The sequence below is a fragment of the Anas acuta genome, chromosome 13, assembly GCF_963932015.1.
Source record: "Anas acuta chromosome 13, bAnaAcu1.1, whole genome shotgun sequence".
Taxonomy (NCBI): Eukaryota; Metazoa; Chordata; class Aves; order Anseriformes; family Anatidae; genus Anas; species Anas acuta.
In genome coordinates, this window is record NC_088991.1 from 15110159 (window position 1) to 15135301 (window position 25143).

At 44.8% G+C, this 25143-nt stretch overlaps 1 protein-coding gene across 9 annotated transcripts in view; it reads right to left on the minus strand.

The window, feature by feature from the left end:
- Window positions 1-25143, minus strand: part of ATP11C (ATPase phospholipid transporting 11C) — a 58430-nt gene that overhangs the window by 16872 nt on the left and 16415 nt on the right. For all 9 annotated transcript variants that reach the window (XR_011101017.1, XM_068696984.1, XM_068696982.1 and 6 more), the window contains exons 2-21: window positions 23146-23265; window positions 21401-21490; window positions 16853-16933; window positions 15706-15813; window positions 14860-14988; window positions 12444-12547; window positions 11759-11809; window positions 10867-10931; window positions 10191-10272; window positions 9673-9823; window positions 8547-8744; window positions 7022-7183; window positions 6658-6815; window positions 5988-6059; window positions 5302-5375; window positions 4484-4587; window positions 3624-3805; window positions 2335-2598; window positions 1784-1958; window positions 501-603 (exon numbers count right to left, since the gene is read on the minus strand). Coding sequence is in view for 8 of the 9 variants with exons in the window: in XM_068696984.1 (XP_068553085.1) it covers window positions 501-603; window positions 1784-1958; window positions 2335-2598; window positions 3624-3805; window positions 4484-4587; window positions 5302-5375; window positions 5988-6059; window positions 6658-6815; window positions 7022-7183; window positions 8547-8744; window positions 9673-9823; window positions 10191-10272; window positions 10867-10931; window positions 11759-11809; window positions 12444-12547; window positions 14860-14988; window positions 15706-15813; window positions 16853-16933; window positions 21401-21490; window positions 23146-23265 (2473 nt within the window). In the remaining variant the exon portion in view is untranslated. The remainder of the gene's footprint in view (window positions 1-500; window positions 604-1783; window positions 1959-2334; window positions 2599-3623; window positions 3806-4483; window positions 4588-5301; window positions 5376-5987; window positions 6060-6657; window positions 6816-7021; window positions 7184-8546; window positions 8745-9672; window positions 9824-10190; window positions 10273-10866; window positions 10932-11758; window positions 11810-12443; window positions 12548-14859; window positions 14989-15705; window positions 15814-16852; window positions 16934-21400; window positions 21491-23145; window positions 23266-25143) is intronic.

Genomic DNA, 25143 nt, shown 5'->3' on the forward strand with positions numbered 1-25143 from the left:
GGAATGAAGGAGGTGTAAACAGGGCCAGGTGAAGATGCAAGGCAGAACCAAGTCTTTCATACTTCATTACTTTTCCCCTTAAAAGTTATCCCTACTAAAGCCTGATGTTTTAACTGTACTGCATTTACAATGGCTGCCATTAATCACAAATCAGTTTGCTACACGTTCCTTTCCTTCTGCCCAGTAAGCAACTTTTACCACCTTGAATTTGGCCATATAGTCGTGTGTTTTTTTGTTTGTTTGTTTTTAATACAAGCTCCAGTTTATCCAGTTATAAAGACAAAGAGCACATTACTGTTAAAGGTCAGCAACCCATGATTATGCCAAGTACTTATCTGGAGCAAAACCTTGCTGAAAGCAGCAGCACTTCCCACATTTTTCAGTGGGATCAGTTCAGTCCCAGGCAGAGATGCTGACCGTACCTTAACACTGAACCTCAGCAACACAGAGGGACAGCAGACAAGTCGTAGGTGTTAGATGTTTGTTATCAGCGGTCTTACCTATTCCCACATGTGCTTCCAAAATCATACTAACATCATTTGCACCATCCCCTATTGATAGTGTTATTGGGCTCCCTTTTGTGTTCTTCACCATTCGCACAATCTAAAAAATTTAGAAAAGGATAGCAGGAGAAATAAAAACTTCAGAGAAAACAAGAAAACAATTAAAGAGATCCCTGCTGCCTCATCTGCAAGAACACTCCTCAGCAAGTAACCTGACTTCTGTGGCAACAAAGTAACACCAAGGGAGTTCAAATTAATAAAAATCCCTCCTTGTTTCCTTTGTAGTCACTAACTAGAGTAAAAGCCAAGAGTAAGCTTTTAAGGGCCAAAGGACAGTGCTTAAAAAGGAACCACTCACAGCAGTGTCCTCCCCTTCCCTCCTGCCAGATCCTGCTCTCTTACAAAGAAGTGGCCTCTCATGTATTTCACGTGGAAGTCAATCATGCCCCGGAACAGGACTAAATGTGCTGTTTATCGTCCTTTTGATACCATCAGCCAGTGTGAGGAAATCATGGACTACGCATTTAGAAATGAAAAAAGAACAATTGGGTTTTGTTTATTTCTAATTGGTTTGAGTTTGTGGCTTCCTGAAGGCGTATTTAAGACAGGGTTATGTTCAGATTTGAAAGACTGGTGTTTCCATAACACTGTAAAGTTCAGACAAGGCTTATACATAGCCTGGAGAAGTCCTAGCTGATTAAGATGAGTAAGTTTTATTTAAAGCAGCACTGCAGGAAATGTAGCCTCACACCATTACACAGAAATAATCAGAGTTTACATCTAAAGGCTACTTCCAAAAAAACATACCTTTCAGAAAAGGAAAGGAGTACTTGGCTACAACTTGTTGAAGGTTTGCTGCTACCTCACAATTCTTCATACTTGCTTCATCTTCCTGCCAAATCCATAAGTCAGACTGTTACAGCAATACTGCTGCGTTTTAAGCTAATGAACTCCTGTGCCATTTGCATTGTTTCCTACTCCCCAGGGAATAACAAGCTGCTTCGCAATGCCCCTCCAGGAGCCTTTTCCTAAACTTTGATATCTACCACTCAGTGCAGAAAATTCTATGATGGCAGCCAACCTCTCAAATCAAGAAACCAGATCTGAACTAGTTTGCAACGTTTTCAGCACCTTCTGGTGAACGAGGCAGCACTTTGTACTTACATTTCTCACAACAGGTTTTGAAGCCCACCTACAGCTCAGGTCAAGCCCTGCTAACGGATTAAGGGCATGTCATATCACTTCACGACAGCTTCAGTTGGTTAAAAAAAAGTAAATACCTGTGCTTTCTGCAACGGAGCCATTCGGCAGCAGAGAACTGCAGTACACTTCAAGCAGATTTGTAGAAATATGTTTTTGTAATTACTAGAACTGGAATCCTGTGAAGGATTGAGTATCAGCGACAGCGTTGAGCCATCTATAATCAGTCCATAGTCTTGACTCAACGTCCAGCTTCTAGAGCACAATGAGGAACAGATTTGTGTTATGGGAAAAAAGTTACACTTTAAGAAGTCAACCTAGCTGCTTACAACATCTTAGTAGAAAAGCAATTGCTCTTGTATTAATCTTTTCCCCAACCCTTTTGGGGGGGCATCCTTAGCAATCTTAAAAAGCTTGGATTTAGTACACGCCCTTCACTAAGGGAACTGCATAATTAGGTTCAAAACCAACTAATACTAGAGACAATGAACAACGCAAAGGAGCCAGCAGCAGCATGTGCCAGTAGTGCATCCCCAGTGCCACAACATGGTGTAATTTCACTATCAGGTTTGCATCTGTGCCTAGTACAATAATCCAAATGCGTGCAGGCTGGGTCCTCCTCATCACTCACCTCTTCAGTCCACCCCGGTGTTTGGGAACATCCTGAATCAGCTTTTTGTGGTACTCCAACAGTAGCTCATGGAGCCGGTCCTCTTTTCTCTCGCTCTCCCCCACTGTTTTCACCGTCAGCTCCAGCAGCTCGGTGCTGGTCTGGAAGAGCCTGCAGGCGTAGCAGGTGGACTTGGCCGTTTCCATCTTGTCTCCCGTCAGCACCCACACCTTCATGCCAGCAGCATGCAGAGCTTCAATCGTCTCTGCTGCCTGTTCTTGCAGTCTGAACACGGAGAGGAAATGTGACTGATCAGATTTGCTTCGGAGGCAAGGCAGACCCTGAGCAGCTCCGCACTGCTGGTAGCATGCCAGTGAGATCCCTGGCCAGGTCACAGAGCTGGACTCTCAGCACTGGCCATGTCCTGGCCACCTAGTGAGAGGATCAGCCACAGCTGTGTGCTGATGGATCACAAGCACCCACCTTCAAACCTGCTAGTGCACAACCCAGCGTGCAAAAGCACCATCAGTGAAAAACATCTCACACTTCCAGACAGAAGCAGAAAGAGCTTGGAGCAGCTCTACACTAGGTGTAAATTGAGAAAATATGACGGCAGAGCAAACAAGACCTTCAGACGAGGCTGTGAAGCCCTTCCCAGCAAGCCCCAGGCAGGCAGGAGCCTCAGAAATATGTTTCTGAGATACAACACTCCATGGGTGTAAAGAGGCTTAGCCTACATTGCCACTTAATCCACACTGCCTCAGCCCCCTCACCCCCAGGTATCCTTATTTTACAGGTAGGAAATATAAGATAGAGAGAAGTTAATTGATTGTCCCCATGGTAATCAGACTACTGCCACAGGAATAAGGATTAGAACTCGGCAATCCCAATCTTTAAAGTGCAGCCAAAATTCACTGCATTATACTCAATTTGTTTTGATATGCAAATTAACACTGCATGCATCCATTCACTTTCTGGAAGTGCAAGTACTTCTGTGGTTTCATTAATAAATCCTAACTTCTACACTAGCCAATTTTAGCAACTAGGGCAGTGTGTAATGGGTTGTGCCACAGAGTAATTGCCCTGGACACTTCCCACGTCTGCCTCGCTGCTCAGCAATCACAGACTGTTCTGGGTTTTAATTCCCATTGCTCTCAGGCTGTCCTGTAACCACAGGTAAAGCCATCCCAGGCTGCACAGGAACCTTGCTGCAGCTCACGTGAGAGATCGTGGGTGCACCACAACACAAAGTCATGGAGAAACCGTGGGTACCATGGTGCATAACAGTGCCTGGTCTGTGTGCTCTTTACCTGTCTTCTACAGCAGTTGCTCCAATCAAGTGCATGTCTGCTTCTGTGTCTTCAAAAACCTTTGCCATCTTTTCTTCTCTGTCCTGCAGAGCCATCTTCGCTTCATTAAGCTGTCGGTCTATTTTATCATACTCCTTTTGAGTCAGTTCTTTGAATGCCACACAAAGTGTTCGGTAGCCATCCTTGTAGGAGGGAAAAAAAAAAAAAAGTGGACAAGTGCCCTAACACCATATTTTCTGTAGCTCCCCACATTAGGCTCAGTACTTTTCCTCACTGTTAGTACTTACAGTGAGTACTGAACCTGACGGCAATGATGCTTTGTTAGCTTAAGACAGAAAACCAATTTGTCTATGCTTATACAGGAGCTTCCTCACATCAGAGTACATTCACATGCACGTAACGCAGCAGACAGAGCAGATATCCTGCACCTAACAGGGCAAGTGGGAATCAAGTGTCCCCACATCCAGGACCAAGGAAGGGACGTGCTCCCACGTGCGACCACCTCTGCCAAAGAGGCCTCCCAGGAAATGCTTCTCTTCCACCTTTGCATACAAATCACGAGTGATTGAAAGACTTCTCCCACCAGAGAAAAAAGTCTGCTATTGTTATTTTCTATTTTTAACTTGCTTTGGAGATGCTTGGACACAACTGCAATCGAGCCCATATAAGTATATCAAAAGTCAAATAAACATGGAAGTCAAAGAAACAAAAAAGGAAAGAAGCCAGAAGCCAGGCTTCAAAACAATAAGAAGTGGCACTCAGATTTTCAATACTTCCCTCCAAAGCAAGGTCACAACCCTATTTTTGGCATAAGGCTTTCCTGACCCCAGGAGCCAGCCAAGTTCCATCTGCGTGCTTACCATAGCATTGCGGTCCACATGTACTTTAGTTTGTTGAATTTCTTCTTGCTGCACCCTTGGAAAAATAGAGGAATCTGCTCCTTTACAGAAGAGAAGTAGCTTTCCTAAAAGCAGAGTTATAAATAGTTTATCGCATTCAAAAGCCATAGAAAGACTTAACAGACACTGGCTTCAATAGCCAGCTAACGACGCAGAGGAAGAAGTCTGTCAGGACTAAAGAAGGAACTGCTAGAAGCCTGGCTGCCTACCAAAAGTGGCGTGACACCTGTACAAAACCTTCTTTGACCTCTGGGTGAACTATCCGAAGTCTCTACCTGCCCGGAGAAAACTTTCTGCAGCAGGCTGACAAAGCAGTTTATTTCTCCCTATTTAGAAGTCTTGGAAACCTTTGTGGGGATGGGAAAAAGCCCATGTCCTAGAACTTATAGGACTGAACTTTAAGAAGGATGACCCCTGAATTTTTGTCTGCTAACCCCACGAAAACCCATCCTACTCAGGTGAAGGTCTCAGACCTCCTCCTGTAGTTATACCACCAGGCTGGGGCAAGGCAAGCAAAAACAAGGTCCCTGTCCATGTCCCCTCCCCTAATCTGCAGCTGGCTCCAAGCACCTCCTATGAAGAAAATCAACATTATCCCAAACCAGACCCAGTAACAGAATTAATGTGTCTAGACCAGTCCAGAGAACCTAAGAGCTTAGACTTGCTGGGTTACAGCGCACTGTGTTACACACATTCAGAAAGGAACGAAGGGGATGGCTTTTATATTTGTGCACATGTGCACACATGTCGATGAGTCTAGAAATGCCTTTTAACTGTACCTGTGATGGTCCTCACAATGACACTCATACGGCGACGGACAGGATCAAAGTTCAATATATGGAGAAGCTGGTACCTTAAAATAAAAAAAATATAAAAAAACAAGTGAGCTTTAAGACAACTCAATGCCAGCTCCCCGGAATAAGAAGTGAATTTTGATTGTGAGGGCGAGTTGTAGGGGAGCACTGGGACTAGGTAATTCACTCTCAGCTGCCTACATACTTGCAGATATCACAGTAGCTGTTACCAAAGGGTAAAACCTAATTATTTTGAGTTTGGGAGGGGGAACAAGGAGCCTTGTCACACAGCTTAAGCCATGCCCTGCTTGGAGGTCCAGCTGCTATCCATAATGCTGGCAACCAATCTCAAATCTGGTGAACCACCTGTGGCGTCAGGCACCGGGGAAGGAGACACGCAAGGGACTGGGCACACTCAAGGGACCTGAATGAAGGCTTCTGTAGAGCTGACAGCAGGTTTTTGCAAGCAAGCCTTTCAGCCTGCTCTTTGCAAGAAGGAGCAGTGTCTGTGCAGGTCGGTAGCTAGGTCTTACAACCCTTGTTGAGCAGTTTTGACCTTGCCCGGCTTGCCACATCGACCGAAGTTAATTAACCCACATGGGAGCCGGTGCTGAGCAGAATCCATTCAATTACCAGCAGCAATATTACTTGGCAGACCCCACGGCACTTACATTTCAGTTTCATTCTTTTGGTTTCGTATTTTCATGAAATCATTTTCAAGTCCTAGAAAAGTGAAACCATACCTGTCAATAAACAAGAGGACAGAACAACAGTGAGAGCACCCGTTGGCACAAATTAATCGTTAACTGCGTTCTCATTTCACTTTCTGTACTGCAGAGGAGAGACAAAGAAGTTATCGAGCCCAAGCTAGAAAGCCTGGCCAGACATTTGCTTGCTCCTTGCAGAGCCAGCTGTGACATTTTGTCATCACTCCTGTAACCCAGCGAGCTGGACACTTCAGTGCACAGATGCCAAGAGGCTCCAGATGTGGTCCCCTGGGTCTCCAGCAGATTTACCATCCACAAGCTAGTACACATCTGCAGTAGCCTCAGTCTAAAACTCAGGGCTGGCAACAACATCTTCTAAGGATTGAAACACGTTTCACAGAAGTAACTCATCTTATTATTTTGCCACTGCACAGAAAGGAAGCAAACTGGCTGCAATGCCATGCTTTAGGGGCTGCTCTCAGCAGTGAATGTAAACTTTGGCCTCCTGAAAAGCTGCTCAGCAAAGACCCTTTGTAGACTTCTGCTTTTCTGGAGAGCTCTTTCCAACTCAAATGCTCGTGTGGCTTCCCAGAAGAGGAAAAAAAAAAAACAAAAAACACCTTCACATTCTTACTTTTCTGCGCCTTTCACCAAAGCGATTTCGTCTGGGGAAGAGGAGATGTAGGTGTGTTTGCATTCGGGATGTCCTATCAGCCCATCCACCTGGTCTGCTTCCTTGATTTGAACGGTGTGGCACAGGCACAAGGCTCGCAGGAACAGCTCTTCTCGGCTCTAGGCAGGATGGAGGAAGGGCTCATTACCAGCTTCATGCCATGCACCCAGTCCAACTCAAAGCAGCTGCTTACCATCATTGTGCGTTTGTATTTTAAAACCAAAAATATCCCCCACCCCTGAAACGTCAGCAGTAATAGATCACATTTATCCAGCCAGGAGCTGCCAACAAAACCCCAGCATTAATCAACAAGCTGATTTCTTACCTTTTCTGCTTTGCCATAGTATTTGAGGGGCCCATCAGTCTGGGAGAAGCCATCAACCTCTGAAATGCAGTCTTTGTACTTGTGCCCGTCTATGCAGCACTCGATGAACTCCATGCTGTTCTCTGTCAGGGTTCCTGTTTTGTCTGTGAAGACGAACTCCACCTAGAAGCAAGGAGACCCCCACCTCGCTGTACTCCCTGCCTCCACTGCTGCACCAAAGCCTCACCAGGGAAGCAGCCCCACAGATGGAAAGGTTGGGGCATTTTGATACATCTGGACCAACTCTGAAGAGTACTTTGCTGCTTTCCTGACCTGGCATCCAAAAACATGCAGGTGCTGCATGGGGGTTACACCAGTGTATGGTTTTACTGTTTCCATCCTCCCTTGTTTTCCCATCCATTAAACAAGTGGCAGCTCCTGAAGACTTAAAATCTGTTTCAAGGCCCTTCAATTCTCCCTCATCCTCTTTATTGGCTACTTTGCTGCAGCTCCCAGTGCTTATACAGCTGCTGCTGCAGGTCTGCTGCCTCCTTTGGGAGACTTCCATCTTGGTGCTGTATTTGAGGCAGGTAATTGCTACTCCAAACTGATTTTTTTTTTTTAAGCAAAATAAAAAGCAGGAGGCACTGTACATACCCTACACTCAGCCTCTCCTGACACAGATCAGAGAGAGAAGCTAGCAGCTCTCTAACTGCTCCAGCAAGGCCTGCAGCAGCCTGGTTGCATGTACATTACATGCCCAGAGAGATGACTGGGCAGTCATTTCTGTTAATCCTTGAAGACACAGAGGATTTTTCATTTTTAATTGAAGCGGAGAAAGCAAACCACCCTGACATGCAGAGTACTGTGCCTGATTTTCCCCAGTATGGAAACAATTGGCGTGACCCAATTCCTACTCCTTCATACACTATTTATAACCTTATCCATTTCATGCAGCGAGTAGAATCATGTTAAATGGAAAGTGTCACCAGACTGGCTGAAGCTCTGCCCTGCTGGGACAGCCAGCAACTGCCACAACAAGGTTTCTTATTAGGGAAAATGTTACAAGCTCCAGTGGCAGTGGCCCACTAATTGTTTTTCAGAGCTATCAAGAATTGTGGTGTTGGAATAAAAACTGCAATCAATTTTCTTCCTGCCTGTGATTTTCTTCTGCCTTAATTAAATACAGCAAGGCTTTTAGTTTCTGTTTAAGGTGCGCTGATAAGAAGTAATGGAACAACACTGCAATGCTCAACTTAGGTCAACTTTCCAAATGCTTTGTATATCCTTTTTTTTTTTTAATGCAACATCGTAATAGCTGTGGTGGGGAGAACCATTAAGTTGGAGAGAGTAAGCAATGCACAACCACTGAAGCCAAGAGATGCACAAAGACCACCACAGCCCCACCATGGTAGGATGGGATGATGTATGGTGTGCATGCTGGTAGCAGAAGTGGACCCTTGTGGCCCTCCTCCCCATGCCAGCTGCTCCCCTGCCAACACAGATGACGTTCCTCATAGCAGATGCAAACAGAGCTCGTTCTGACCTGCCCAAGCTCTTCATTCAGGTCCGAGGTGTTCACCAACGCTCCCTCTTTTATTTCTTCATCGTACATTTCCTTGTCCCAAGAGATGAAGAAGGAACCCAGGAACTTCTGCATCTCTACTGTAACATACATGGAGACTGGGATAATAAAATTGAAGAGGACCATAAATGATAAGAAGTCTGTGAACATCCGCAACACCTGCAATGGAGAGACAAGAGGAAGATACAGTCTGTGCGTAACTCAGGGATGAGACAGTTTACAACAACAAATCTGAGGTTTTAGACAGTATTTCCTTAAAGGTTAAATAGACAAAAAAAATCCTGAAAATAACTGAGTGCAGTTAAGGTATGGCCAAATTCTGTTTTCCTTCGATGTAGAAAATCTTGCTGCCTTCTACAGCTATATGAGGGTATAATAGAAGAGCACATCTTACTGTTTCAAGGTGACCAAATCTCCATTTTATTCAGGTATATATTCCTTTTCAGAACATACTGTTACAGGCTGATTCTCATCTCAGATACCTGGAGCAAGTGCTTTGAGACCAGTCAAGTTATGTCAAGGGTACAACCAATTCAGTGACATGTCTGAAGTCCTACTCAACAATCAACTGAATCAGATGACTTCCATCCACTCCCACTCACTCCTTCAGGCTTGGCTGCCTGTGTCTCAGCAAGCTTAAAAACCTGGCTGACGTGGCCTCAATTTATCTACTCAAAGCTGAAAGATAGCTCAAGTTCAGATAAGGATCCAGGTTAAATCAGCTGCTGCATTTATATAATGTCTCTGCATGGTGGAAATGATGTTATCCGCCTGCTGCCAGTAGCCGGCATGTATTCACTTGTCCCCAGGGTGATGGGGATGCCAATGCACAAGCAGGGTTAGCAGCAAGCCTTGCTATGAGCATCGCTGTGCCCTGCTCCATGCAAGCACTGCAGTGCACAAGTATGAGAGATGCAGGTAGTAACCGAGACAGGAGACAAACACAAACATGGAGAGACCGCAATAAGTGGCAGCACTTCCGAAGAGCAAACAGGCATCGCAGGGTTGGCAGCAGACATGATCAGATTAAATAAAACTGTCAGAATAAATAAAGCTGGAGGAGGTGCTGAAACACAAATCCATTTACCTTGAACGTCTCTCTCTCTTTTTTAGTCTTTTCATTGTACCAAGGCTCATCATTAAATGGATTACTCTGCCAGACATATTTCAGAGTCGTGCACACAGTAGCTTTGCTCAATAGGATGCATAAATACACTATCAGGAAAGCGTTGATAGATCTGAAAAATAGGTTTCTTTTTAGAATTCTTGCAACTATTTTTATAAAGAAAATCATGCAAATAAGCAGGAACAGAACTTCCTTAATCTTAAGAAGGGAATTGCAGAACAAGTGCTTTTGACAGTGCTGATACTCAGGGTCAATTCATACATTTTAACATTTCTTACTTTTTTTTTTTTTTTTTAAATAAAAAAGCTACTAAATGATGCAGCTCCTTGAAAGATATGTTTAATGAAATCCACAGATTGCATGGAAAATCAGAGAGCATCTGAAACAAAAAGCAGCAGATTAGGGGATTATTTTTGTGCAAGTCATCCATGACAAAACCCAACAGCTTATACCAATTTTTGCCTACTATAAATACTCACTTTTCTACAGCAGAGCGTTTCTGAGATTTCCCTTGGTAGTTCAAAGCCATTTTTGTTTCCATACCAGTATAGACTGCCACACCTACAGAGGATTAAAGCAGAGCTCATCAGGGACTCACAAGCCAGAAGGGACCCAGCTTTCACTGAGCCATCGGAGGCATCAGCGTGTACATGGGAACCTGACTCCCAGTTCAAGAAATCGGCATTACCCAAGGGCTGCTCAACTGCAGAAAGCTCAGTGGCTGCTAAGTAATGTTAATTGCACATATCCCTGAGCACTGACCAGCAGCCCAAGGGTCACACACAGTTAGAAAAAATATCAGTCTTCCCTATCAGCCTTCATTCTAAATTACTGATGTCTAGGACTGTGATTCTAGCAAAAGTGTTTGGCAAAGGATTTGGAAATAAGTCTTTGTAACTCTTTGTAACTTCTTTGTAACTCAGGCACAAAGAAAAGCTTGCTTAGGTGTATTAACACAACCTGCATAGCATGGCAGCACTGCAGATAGAACCAGCACCTCCAGATTTTACCCTAGAAACTTTTCAAGCAGCTGGCATATAAATGCAACTGTAGAACCCTGGCAGACAGGCTGCAGGTAAGTATTTTCTCTTTCTAGATATAGTGATAATGACAAATGAAGATGTTCATCAGAACTATGATAAAAAAAATGTTCACCATAGATCTTCTTGGTATTTTTGAGGGTAGCACCTTTCAGCAACAAGTTTTCAGGACCCAAAGACCTAAACATAAAAGAAGTTATAATAGCACATCACTAAAAGAACATTAAAACTTCTTTGCTGTTTAAACACAGAGATAAACTATTAAGCTAAACTGATGATTTTTTAGAGGTGATCAGTTGATTTGTATGTTAAATTAATATTTTTCCTTATTTTTCCACATATGTACTTTTATTTCCATTTCACCTTATGTAGACCATCCTTGGTGCTCAAAGTCCCAAATTTAATGGTGGGTTCTCAGTGAAGTTTTGGAGGAACAAATACAAAACATTCACATGTAACACGTTCTAGTAATTATATAAAAAGCCCTGTTTTTAAAACCTTAGAAAATCTATCAATTTCAGCAGAGCCTATCAATGGCACCAAAGACAGCTTATTTTGCTACCACTCCTGTTTCTATTTCTCTTTGAACGTCCCACCCACGACCCTCTGCTGCTTCTCTTTCTTTAGGAGGCTGCTGGCAGGACTACAGTGGCTAAGGAGCATTGTGGGTTTTCTTCCAGCACATGAGCACTCGTGCTGGAAACCTCGTCCCTGTGTCCTGGGACATTCCCCGGGGGCTCAATGGGCTGTCACTTGGAGGCTGTCTACAGCTCTCCCTCACAGCTACAGAAAGCTTCCCCAGTCCCTAGGTGGGCTCACATGGGTCACCAGGTGGCAGAAGCAAGCAAGCAGAGGGATTAATTACAGGTCTCCTTTAGTAAAGGAGATATTTGGAACAGCTAAAGAGAAACAGGACATTCACTAGTGATGGCAACAGGAGTTCAGATCCTTGAAATCTGGGGTAAAAGCTTCATATCTTTGAGGGGGGAGACAGCTGCAAGACTAACCTGGCTATGGGCTCTTGGTTACTTCTGTAGATAATAATTCTTCCAACAAATCTGCAATTAAAAAGTACATGAAAAACTTGAAATACAAACATATGAACATTAAAAAGAGCCACTACAAACACACTAAAATGTCATCATCAGGAGACGGGAACATGGTAATTCACGCACCTGAGAGGTCAAGGCTTCAGAAGGCACAAAGAAAGCACCCACCACCCTGGGTGCCTCCCCACTACCATCCCCAGCACAGCAGGAACTGACTGTGCCTGGGCACCCCCAGCTCATCTCAGTCACGGCATAAAACACATGGCAGCAAGCCTCCTTCAAAGGATTTAACCACCAAGACAGCTTAATCCTGGAATGCATTTTACTTGGAAGGTACGCTGGCCTAAAAATAGGTGCATGCACTGCTACTAGAGCTGAGCTGACAAAAATATAACTCATTATACCACGATGAGTGTTTCATTGGAGAGGCTTTGCTGCAGAGGAACTGAGACCTGAAGCAACCCAGCATTGACTTTGCCACCCTCATCCAGAAGAAGCCCCATAGCTCATTGCTGCCTCCAGAAACCTGTCATTTTCTGACAAGAAAACACCCCTCGCTTTATTGAGCTTTAACTTATATTTACAGATGTGGTTGAGGCTTTGGTAGCAGGCTAGGAGGAGCAGCGAGGATGCCCACACTCACTTGTAGAGGTCTGGCTGCGGCTGTTCACACTCAATCGTGGCTGTGAGGGCATCTATGGCTTCATCCGTACAGAGCACGGTGGTATCCCGCACCGCGTAGTGAGTCTGGCAAGAGAAGCACACACTTTTCAGCAGCAGCCCCAGCAATGCAGCTCAGGCTGCAGGAGGGCTTGCACTCAGCATCTCTGCATCTCCCCAGGGGGATGCAGGTGCCCTCAGGACACCAGAGGTAATGAGAGGCCAGCCCCAGCATCGGCAGGCTCAAAGCTGTTTCTAGGCACTGCGAAGGTTCCTCGCTCGCAATTAGCTGGGAAGCCCGTGGAGGATCAGCTCGCTGCCTGCGAGCGCTATTTATAGGAGCTGCTGGCGGCTCCAAACCACTGCAGGCTGTACGACAGGCTGCCTTAATCCGTCTTCATAAACAAAGTCATTAAAAAGCTTCCTCAGCTCATTGCCTTTGTATTCCTCTCATCGTGCATTGCAGGAGGAGCTGCCATGCTATATACGTAGCCGTGACGTTATAGATGCCCACCTTAATGCCTGTTTGGGAACCTGCCTGGGTTTTCATACTGAAAGCACACCCACACCTCTGCTATAAATCGCAGCTTCTGTGAAACCATTCAGAACTGTTCATACAATGCCCAATATCAAATCATGCCCCTGTGCGGAGTTTTGCATCCAGCGCTCCTGTCACCATGGACACTGTGCAATTACTGAGCCTCCTAATCAATTCCTCAATCCTTACATCCACAGTCCCTTAGCCTATTTGGACAACACATGCTCTTTCAGATAATGTATGGCAGAAGCTTCTTGCTTCAAAGACAGAGCCCTGCCACAATCCATTTTATAACCCTGCCCCAGTTTCACGTAACAAGGCATCCTTCCCATACGCACAGCCTAATACACACCAGAAAAACATACAACATGGCAGGCAGCAGCTATTAGTTCAGAGGATGTTTTATGACTACCTGGGTGTGCTTCCTTTACCCTAGTTTTGCAGCACAGCCTTGTTCCTAATGTTAGATATATTTCCCCAAACAGCACTTGCTTTTCTATTCCCTCCCAGCACCTTTTAATTCATTTTCCATCTTCATCTTGTCAAGAAACTCGGGATAGCTCCCCTTTACCTACAGGAACCCACAAACCAATAAAAATATAGTGCTTAATATAGAAATTTAGCATTCCACTTAAAGAGTCAAGATAGTAAAAGCCAAGACTGAAAAAGTTACGTTGACTCATGCATATAATGCACCTGACACTACTAAGCAACTGCCCATTTAATATGGATATCTATTTTTAGCCTCATGCCACTCCAAAGCTCTTACTAGTATAACCACTCTGGTACGTCAATACTGCACCAGCTCCTACATAAACTTTTCAGTACCAATTAACAGCCGCCAATAAAGATATGAGCTGCAAACCCCACACAGTCAGATCAACACTGGTAATTCCCACTGACTTCAGAGTGTACCAGAATGTATCATGAAATTTTAAAGTAACTTCCACTCTTACTACTGCAGTTGCTAATATCTGTATAAATATTTATCAAACACAAGCGAAAACAAATTTTCATGTCTTATGACAAATGTAATTCCCTTTTTGTCATTACTTCTTTCCCTTGGAGAAGGGGAAAAAAATAAAGGAAGAAAACACACTAAAGAAGAGATTCATCTTTAGCAAGAATGATATCTAATTTCACTTCTTGGTTCAGAAAAGGGGAAAGCAATATATATATACATATATACATATATACATATATATATATATATATATATAAAAATCCCCTTTGTTTCCCTTTCCCACCCTCACCTCCAAAAAAAAAACAAAAAACAAAGGGGCTTTTTTTCTCCCTGGTGAAAAATTCCCCAAATCATACGACTCAACACACAGTGCCTCAGAAAGCCCCAGATGTCACTGAAATAGCTCAGTTAAGTAAGAGAAGTGCTGGCAGGTACTGAAAAGGGAGCTATACGCTGAAGCAGCTGTGGTTGCTGCATTACCTACGCACCAGACTTCGTGACATGCAGTAGGAGCAGGGAGCAGAAAGACATTGCCCAGGATGGACAGTAATGCGGCAAAGCCGTATTATTATTTATTGATATTGTTTTTTTATTGGTGTTTGTTTTGATAACGATGGAATCAATTTGGAGCAGCGCCAGCAAGAATAGCTGTTTAAAAAAAAAAAGAAAAATAAACAATCCACAGAGCACTTCAGTGCTGACTCACTGATGAGCAGACGGAGGGAGGAAATGTTAAATATAGCCACACAGCCATGGGAACAGGTTACACGGGAGCATCTTCCAGTTAATCTCACTGTCTCTCTTACACACACACCCCATATAGGTACTAGCTTCAGCCACAGCTGCCCCAGCACACCAGAGCACCAGTCCTGTACACCACCCAGCTATCCCCATCACCTTGAAATTCGACTCGCCATCCAGGCTCGCTGTAGTGACGTAACAGGTCCCATCAACACTACTTGAGGCCAAAAATATCAAGTCACAGGGGAAGGTCTCATCTGCTTTCACTTCTACTATGTCTCCAACCTGGAAGAAAAGAAACATTTCAACAAAAAGCCCTCTAAGTTATTCTTAGATACTCACAGATTTAGCTTCAGTCAAAGCCTAGAAGAAATCACCTTGGCTAAAAGGGACATCAGGGAGTTCAAGATCATGACTGGAGTCGCAATGACTCCAACAACTCAGCTTGTTCCCCCAGGGCTCCCCTCTGAGCATCCCAGCAGCCTGCTGGGCAGCCCCGATACCCACGGGGTGGGCATGTGTCCCAGCACCGGACTGCAGCCCAACAGGTCAATCCCACCCAGCACCAACGCAGACTGCCCACGCAGTGAGGTTATTATTTATTTCCCTGATGAATCTTGATGAAGCCAGAGACTCTGCACTAATCTGAAGTGCTGGGTGATAAATTTATGTCAAAGCTAGTGTGCTTTCCTGCTGTCCTTGGGAGAGTTGGAAATAGAAGAGGACTGCCTGTCCCAGACAAACGCAGAACGCTGACAGATCTGTCATTTGTCAGCCTTGGCACAGCTTTTGTAAGACAGCCTCTCAAAAGCAGTCAAACAAAGGAAGCTTCACTTATTAACAGGGAAGGGCTCTCAGAGCATCTTGTGCAGAAGCCAGAGACTTTGTGCCGCTCGGCAAGAATGCAGCACAGCCCTCCTGCGGGCACCAGTGCCTATCACCCACCCTAGTGCCCCATCCGTTTCCCTCATAACTACATGTGACTTCTCTACTAACGATTACCTTGATTTTTTCACTCTCCTTCTGCACTTGCTTTGCATTTTCAACAATGAAGACAGTACTCTTGTTCACTTCGTTGTCAGCTCTGTGTCTCAACCAGTCCTCATATCCCTAGGCATATAAATACAGGCAACACAAACTTGTAACAGAGCAAGTAAACGAATGAAATAGGATGAGTGGAGATGGAGAGAGAGGGAGAGAGAGAGAAAAAAAAGTTTAACAGTCCTAAGAACTCCTTCACGCCTGACTAAACATCAACCAGAGCAGCTCAAACTGAATCAATTTATTTTAAAAACTTCATATGCATATTTGACAGATTCAGAACAGATTAAAATAACATAAAAATAATCTATATGCAGCGCATGCAACGATCAGCTAAATTACTGTAACATGTTTCTATTATTCTCAGTGTTGGCAAGAACAGACTGATAATACGAATAACACGCTTAGCACCCTGTGACTCTTTCTACTATGGTAACGCAGGACAAGACTCTTCCTTTTCTGTCTTCACTAAAAGAATAAAACATTCATACTTGAAGCAGATGGATTTTACTCTCGCTCTCCCTTTTTGGCTCCTGCAGAAGAAACTTACTTTATTATTTAATACTTCTGAGTAGGAAATTTAAAATGGCACATGTGCATATGATGGGAGGAAAGTGGTCTCTCAGCACTGAAAGAAAGAGGACTACATAGTTTCAAGACTGAGTTTGAACAGAACCTGTCTTTTCCATTTACTAACAAGGGAGCGGAGCACAGGCTATATTTGGAGCACGTCTCTGTATTCTGCAAAGAGTCAGAGAACATTTCTAAAAAGAGAAGAAAAATTCAAGTAAAGGCAGAACTAGAGAGGCAGCCACAGTGGTAACCTTTACTATCCACCACAGTTTGCTTTCAACAATATATAGAGATGTTTTACATTGCCAAAACAGAATACACACCAGCATCCATATTCAGCGTGCAGTCTCTCTTGAAGAGGACTAATACACACATCTGAGCTCTTGAAGGGGTTACCAAACTTATCAGCCCATTTTGATGATATTCTGAATATATTCAAATATACATTCATCTTTTTCTCCATCGTATGTCCCAAAGAGCACAAGAACATCCCTACAGGAAGGCAATCTTCCTCTCCCCAAATTACTGCTTTTACCTGTTTGATGGCTGTGACGGTGATGACAAAGAAGAGAGGAAGGCCACTGGTTATCGGACTGGTTGGGGTGTCCACTATCACCTGCGGACAGAAGGAACATACTGGTGAGAACTCGCTTTCAGGCAGCAGAAGAAACAAAAGCTCTGGCCACTGGTGTAAAAAGGTGCTTGGTACACTTGGATGTAAAGCGTACTATTACACCCCAGCACAGGAGGGAAGGAAGGGGCACACAGGAAAGGCTAGCAAGGGCATCCTGAGGATGCTCTCCTCCGTCTCAAGACAGATACACCTTCTCCTGAAGGCCATGGGATGCCCTCATGTGGGAAAAAGTCTTTCAGAAGTAGTTTAAAATCTATTTGACCTCACCCTCGTGGGAAGTAAAAGCCTGGATGAAAGGGTTGCTGGTTATGGGTTACAAAAATGCAACTGCTCAAGTGTTGAGGCAAAGAAGTCTCCTCCTGCCATGGGGTGTGCTGGAGAGGACAAAGGCAGGGAAGGAGGATGGTGCAGAGGCAGCAGCAATGCACAAAGAGAAAAACACCTCAGGAAGACCACTTCTCCTCTTTGGCCATGAAGGGGGGGAACAACCAAACCCCAAAACACGGGCAGTTGTGAGCAGGAGGGCAGTACCAGTCCTCTTGAACCACTGACACTGAGAGGTTAAAAGCAACATGCACCAGCCCAATTTACCAAGGAAATATATTGTGTAATGGCACACGAATACTTCAGTAAAACAGAAATTAACATTTAGCCTTCGAGCTCTGAAACGTGGAGTTAAGAGCGTGATTTAAACAGCACAAAGACCACACAAGGGCCTTCAGGTCAATAGTTGGAGTCCTTGAGCTAGGTGCAGTGCTTGTTGTACCTTGAGCTAGCACTATGGCAAAGACAGTTCCCTAAGACCAAAGCCCAGCAGAGCCCCTTCAACATTCATACAACCTCTGGGCTGTGGGAAACCACTGTTTCTATTGACTGCATCATGACTTGGCCTGAAGGGGAAGAACAGCAGAACAGGTTCATAATTAGGAGGGATTCACGTACAAGCAGGAAAAGCTGCACTGTTTGCCCACTGAAAAGATTCATCATGAAGGTGTCCTCTCCCAAACAACAACACAAAAAGCCTTTCACCTCATGGCAGGTGAGCCCAAGGGTGTTGCCCAGGGCAGGTATCAGGTGCCTGCCCCAGCTGCTCCATGCATGCATCATTCTGGCAGCAGGAGGGCAGCAGCCCAAAAGCAAACAGAGAATTCAGCCCCAACAATTTCTGTGCCGAGACGCAGCCATCCATCTGTGCACATCTCATAGCTCCCTGCCAGCAGGCACTGCCAGCAGTGATGCTTGCAGCGTCACTCAAAATACTGTGCGGGGACCAAAGCCACTAAGGCAGACCCCAAGGGCTTCCCTTGGGGCACCTTTAAATCAGGGCACAAAAATTTGGCCATTTTCCTGGCATCCCCAGAGAGGATGGGAGCACAAGGGGCAGATGCGGAGAGCTATGACGGCAAGGGACTGGGAAGCTCAGCAGAAAGGCTTTGTGTCCCCACAAAGGGACTTTGTCGTGCTCTGTTTGTTTGCGCTTCCCTGGCACGCTCACAAACAGCATCTGCATGTTTGTTGTTTTAGGCTCTCAGTTAAAAGCCACGTTAAGCACAGAACCGCTCTTATCGGCTGGGAGGAAGCCATGTGGAATTTTTTAACTCTTTGAAATGCTGCACGTTGTATTCTTACCCTGCAGGACTGGACCCAAACTGAGAACAGCTACATCACAAGTAGCCAGGTAAGCAGAATGAGGGCAAACCAAAATAAACACAACAAATACTTCCAGGAACACAACACCCTGCTTCACTCAAATGGATGTAGCATGTTTACAGCCAGAAAGCTGTAGAAACCAGACTTTGGAGAACTTCAAGTGAGGATGGTGTAAAGCATTGCACAGACACATCACACAAAGCCCCGCACGTCCAGATGGCCTCTTTAGAAGAGGCACCACAAAGTGCAGGTCAGTCAACCAAAATTTGTCTTACTAGAAGTGGACAGATCTTGTAAACACAAGAGGAACTTTTAGCTAAGCAGAGCAAGGCAGAGGGAAAGGATACCTACCCTGGGCTTCCTGAGACTCCCACTGCTACCCCATGGGAGTTTTCTGCACCAGACAAGATGCAGCTGCATGTATTTATTTAAACAAGCAGTACAATTACTGTCCACACAAATGCTGTATTACAGAGGTATGAACACAAGTACTGGGTAGAGTCCCTGGAATAACTCATTTATAGACGTGGAGACCGTTACTGCACTCCGTATGCAGCCTGTGGCTCAACGCGGTTCTTCTGCCTGTCACTGTTGGTGGAAAGCAGAGGGACACAAGAGCAGCGTGCCAAAACATCAAAGGCAGACTCCTTTGAAGCTATTTGGATAGCTATTGAAGCTTTAGGACTTCAACAGCTTAATTTGGATCCACTTAAGAGTGACAAGATCCTTCTGTTACTTAACAGTTTCTCCCAAATTCATTGTTTACCATACTGAAGACCACAGTCCAGGAGTCATCTTTATCTATCTAAAAGAACACTTATTTTTTATTTCTGGCACCTCCTAAATAAGGTGATTGCTATCAGCTTGGTCCCTCTACAAATACACCTTGACCACACTTACTTCAGACCATCTGTCTCCTCCAGGAGTTGACTTCGTTTCCTTTGAGTGTTGCAATAGATGGACCAACAGAACAGTTATTCATATCCCTGTTAGTGCACTCATTAGCGTCTTAGGTTTAATGTGTGTACCTTCTCTTCCTCTCTCTACCAAGAGCTGTATTTGGAGTCACAGCAGGTAGAGGAGATGCAGCAGGCGATGCCCAGCGGGGCTTACTGGGCACACACTGCTCAGGTACAAATCCACCATGCAGAGAACAGCCCAAGTGTTGCCGTACTGCACCCTTAACGCAGCACTTGCGACAATTCTAATAATTTTAAGTAATTTAAACACCAACATTTAAGCTATAGATGCCGTTTTACTAAGGTATAACCCTTGATATTTTATGTGAGTGGAATTACCGTGAGTGCTTTTCTTAGGGTAAGTGAAGTCTCCAGCAGCTCCAGGATGATGATTACCAAGGGCTGTTGGCTACTTCATGGGGCGGTGAGTGCTGCCAGGGTATGTTTGGTTGGGTTTGTTTTTCCCTCTCTAATGGAGCATGAGGATTGCTTCCTTATTTTAGAGGCGATCACAGGTCACAGGATTACAACGAGGAGGAAGAGCAAGGCTTTTATTTCACCTGCATGCGTCTGTGTCTAAAATGGGCAAGCAGCTAGACTACAGGGAGCTCTGTAAGCAGGATCAAGAATACAGTGTTCTTACCGACCAGAGGGTCAGCAGACAAAATGCAACGCTGCGTCACTAAATGGCCATCTCCACAAGAAGGGCATTCTGCCTCCAGGGCATCACTTCAGTACAAGGCGAGTTACAAATTCACTCTGACAAAAGGGAGCAGTGCCAGTGAAATCAAGCGATGGCCGAGAGCCAGCTGATGCCAGGGTGAGCTGGCCTTCCTGCAGCGCTGCCAGGAGGAGCCACGCACAGCCGTTACCTCAGGATCCCCCGTTTCTGCGGCAGGCACTGAAATGGCTGTAAACCATAACTCTTTACTGTCAGGTTAAAAAAAATGAGGTCTTTTAAACATGCACACCAGGAGAGAGAGTGATACCCTGAGACCTGAATCAACAAAATTCCGGAGAAGCCGTCTACGATCAGGCTGTTTGCAGTAGCTCTACAGTGCTGTTTTTGAGGTTGGTGGGGTAGGAGTTCGGATGCCTGTTTCTAGTCCTAGAGTAAGCTGTCTACTAAGCCTTGGGTCTGAGTATTGGATTTTAGAAGGTGAGTGAAAGCACTGTGGTGACTCTTCCAAACTTTCCACCTCTTCCCCCAAATGCATTTTGACAGCCTGCTTTTCTTTTTGGATGACAGAACAAAAAACAAATATTCAGGTTTGCTTAGAATTTGTTCCTTAGCAAAGCCACAAAGCAGAGAGATAAGGCTCATCCGTGTATAAAATCTGTTGTTTTTTCTGTGGAGAATAGCATCCTGAAACTCCAAATTCCCAAAGCACATGCTATGCCTCTTCCAAATTCTGTTGAGTACTGCCTCTCTGCCCTGGGCTGCCCTGAAAGTCACTATAAATAAGATGTATGAACATCACATAACCTGGGAAAATGCACGTTGTTATGCAGCAGAAGTAATAAAGGTGATAAAAAACTAGACCTTAATTCTGCAGCATTAAACATACATATTTTCACTGGTTGACTGATCTTAATGGTTAGAGTTAAAAGGTTTTTAAATCATTTCGGCAGTCATTCGAACACTGCCTCAGCCAGGCCCAAATATTTAATTGTTAGGATGTGCTGAATGGCTTACCAGAATTATAACACAGCTTCCAATTTAAAAACAAAACAAAACAACAACAAAAAACCACCAAGAGAGTAAGTTTTGAACCTCAATTCTTGCTGTTCCATCTGTGCTTACAAACAATATGCAAATAAAACCACCCTGGCATCTTACCTGCACGAGGAAGATGATAAGGAAGTAGAAGTTGGCAATTCTCCTAAACTGCTCAAAAAGGTTTTTCGGGAGGAAGTTCCAGATTGTGTACTGTGGAGAGAGAGGAACAGAAGCTGTTGGACACATTGCAGCTTACCAGATGCCAACACAAACAGACCAAGACACAGCGCTTGATGCAGACTACAAAACGGGAGGTATCTGCACAGAGCAGGAAATGAGTTTTCTCTTTAAACTGAAACGAATTGGTGGCAGCAGGTACACAAACTGCTGCCGTCATCTCCCTGAAGCTGCAGCTGGGGCCACAGCCTCCTCTTCCTCCCAGCAAGGCAAGGCAGCAGGTCCCAGCATCGCCAGGCAGCTGCTGCTACCAGTGCAGCTGTGTGCTGTGATGCAGCTGAGCTCCAGCTCCCACCTCCAGCATCACACCGCAAACTCTGGCTCTCTCCACCAGCTCATTACACAGTTGAAAGTGTTTTGCAGTAATGCGGGGCTTTTTTGTTTGTTTGTTTTAAAGTAGTCAACTGCTTCTCTTTTGTTAAAATTTCCCAAACCACTCAGCTGGAGACAGTAGAGGAAAAAGAAGATAAACACCACGGGATTTGTTTCAGGAAGCAACTTCTACGTAGGCATTTCAAGAGACACAATTTAACAAAGAAGTAAGGCACAGTGCAGAGATTTTTTTCCAAATTAAATCTTGGAGTTGCTGTTCTGCTCAGAAAAAAGTCATGCTGCCCATACAAATCTGTTATTAGGCTGTGCTTCGTTATCATTTTAAGAAGGCTGCTGAATCATTTGCGTTGGAAAACATGGAATTGAAGAACAGCGTGGAAAATAACAGGTCTAATATGTGATCTTTCAGTGTGCCTTGAATAAACAATGAATAATAAGCAGCCAAGTCTCAAGGCCAACATTCATTTAATTAAAAAATGATACTGGTCAGGTAAGAACAGTCCATGACAAGCAAATAAAAATGAAAAAAAGACAATACTAAAAAATAAACCAGAGAAGAGCTACAAAATTAGTGCTAAAACAAACAGTTTATCAGAAATAGAACTGAAGTACTGGAAAGTGTTTTCCAAAGGACTCTCTTGCGTGTCAAGGAAAAGTCACTGGGAATGCTACACACGTTAAGGGTGTTTAGACTTCAAACTTGCCTGCAATATAAATGCAGACAGCATAGAGTCTTAAAAAACAAACAAGGTCCAAGTTGTATAAAAAAGAAAGGAGTGAAAGAAAACCCTTTCAGCTCATCTACAGTAAAACTGAAGCCTAGCAGTATGCTGAGCATCATGACTCCTAAGCAGCATAACATGCATCCAGCTGTGTTGACAATATTGGATGCCACTTGCTTGATATTTTACTTGAATTGGCTTCAAATCTTTTGAAATAGCTTCATGAATGTCATGGAAAAAAGCTAAGCAGAAGGCAGACGGGTGTCATCACAGTTTTCCACAATAAACAAAAGCTAGATTAATACAGCATGAATGTTTCCCCTTTCTTCTAAAGGAATAAGCCAAGCATGGTTATTTTTGTCCCGGTTGAAGAGAAAAAAAAAGCCACAAAACAAAAAATAGGTGAATCACATGAATCTATCCATTTACAAAATAATCCCCACTCTCTTTCACAAACCTAAATTGCTGTCATCTCACAATCTGTACTGCACTTAACTGGAAAGTAAGATCATGCTGGTGCACACGTGTAGGGAACGCACGCATGCTGCCCACCCGTGCAGAGAGCGAGCTCACCTTGGACGAGACGATCCTGTTATCGCAGAACTTCTGTGCCACATATGCATCTGTTTCCGACACCGTCCGGTGCCCAACCACCACGGTGCGCGTACCAACCCTCTTCTCCTCCCCGGCACACTGTTGGGGCAACAGGAAAGGGAAAATTTAGCTTCTGTCTCAAAAAAAAAAAATCTAATATTTGTATTAACAGCTTACAGCTTCACCATGTTGCTCTTCAAATCCACTTCTCTGCCCCATCAAAAGCAGGAAGACCAAGAGAATAATTCAGAGATACCAAGGCAAAGCTGAGCCAGCAGCCCAGGAACCCCACTGCTGCCAGCCATCCACCCCCAGCCTCTGTGGCTGTGTGGAGACCCCCTCCTGCACACATCAAACCCTTCCCCATGCCAGCACAGACTGCACAAAAGCAGTTTTAGCTCTGGGGCTCAACAGGCTCCAGGCTTCTCCCCAAGATCCCACAGAAGGTGGGAGCTGCACCCTCCTTTGTGCTTTTCTCCTGTCAAATCCTCAAAAGCCCGCCTGAAACATCTCCCTGCCTCCCTTGGGCATACAGACTTCAGACTGAACTTAAAAAAAGGCGTATTTCTGCTGGTTTTGCATCCAAAATAAAAACACAAATAATGAAGCAGACAGTTTCACATCACAAGCTCATTGCATGGAAAGCCTATTTAAAAGAAAAAGCATACATTTTAATTTTTATACACACGCCAGTCATGTCAACAGAACGTCAGGAGAATTAATGGCTTGTCTCGTCAAGTGGCCGATCACTTCAGCATCATTTGTTCTGCACAGGAGCAAAAGCAAGCACGCAGCCCCCATGTGCGTCACCCCCATGAAGGCCAAAAGCAAAAGGGATTAAGGCACAGAGCTGGAGGCAGCCTCAGCACACCTGGGCATCTCCAGGTCACCCCAGGCTGTTGGTGCACCCTGCTGCCAGGTCACACAGCACAGGAGGAGCAATCCTGCTGCTTGCTTTGCCTGTGTAAGTTCGTTTGGTGTTGGGTTTGTGGCTGTTTTTTGGTTTGCTTTTAAAGCAGAATGAGATGTCACAAGGGAATGATAACCTGTCGTCACGGTGTCACAGGGGCTTAACAACAGGCCCTTTGCTCAGCAGTGGCCAGGGGACAGATAAGAGAATATCAGGAAGGGAAGTATTTATAGCCTGGCAGATCCGGGTCAGGCGAGGGAAGAATCCGTGGAAGCCGAGCACCAAGCAGTGCCTGTGCACCACAGACACCTCGGACACCTTGATGCCAAACCTCAGTGTCCATGCATGGGGTGCAGGACTCGCTCTGGCACAAACACACATCCCTAGAGCAAGGCAAGAGGTACCTACAGCCTCTCCCTCCCCGGGGCATCTCTCCCAGCCCTGCCTGTCTTAGGGTGCCCTCTGCCCAGGTGGGCTTCGCCTGCCCACAAGACCTTCTGCTAAAATAAGGTGATGGAGAGAGGAGCAGCAAACAGCACAAGAGAGCCGCTCACAGGTAGCTTCAGCTGAAACCAAGACAGCTCAACACAATGGGATTAAAATAGTTCTGTTATAACCACAGTTGATAACTGTGGTTATGCAGGTTACAAGCAAAGTATTTTGTCCTTCCGACACCCCGACTCCCAGCAGTAGCACCAGACTGACACCAGGGTGTGCTTTGCGGGGTTGGACTTAAAATTATAAAGTGAATTTAAAATGCCCGTTAAGAGGATATGGAATTGGAAAAAAAAGGGAGCCTTATTAGACCAGTCTGAGGTTTTCTTAGAATTAGGTTTGGGGATTTTAAAACGTGAACAGGAAAGAATTTGTCACTGTTCATAGTCCAAGGGCATTATCAGGCAGCAGGGCTGCTGAAACACCAGCAGATGTTGTCTGTACTCCCATTCATTCCCAACCCTTGATCCTGTTTGTTTTGCAGCCCTACCAGGGCAGGTGCCAAAAATGCAAAGGATGCAGGGGAGCAGAAGCAACCAGCAGCCTCCCACCTCTACCGCACAGAGGGACTC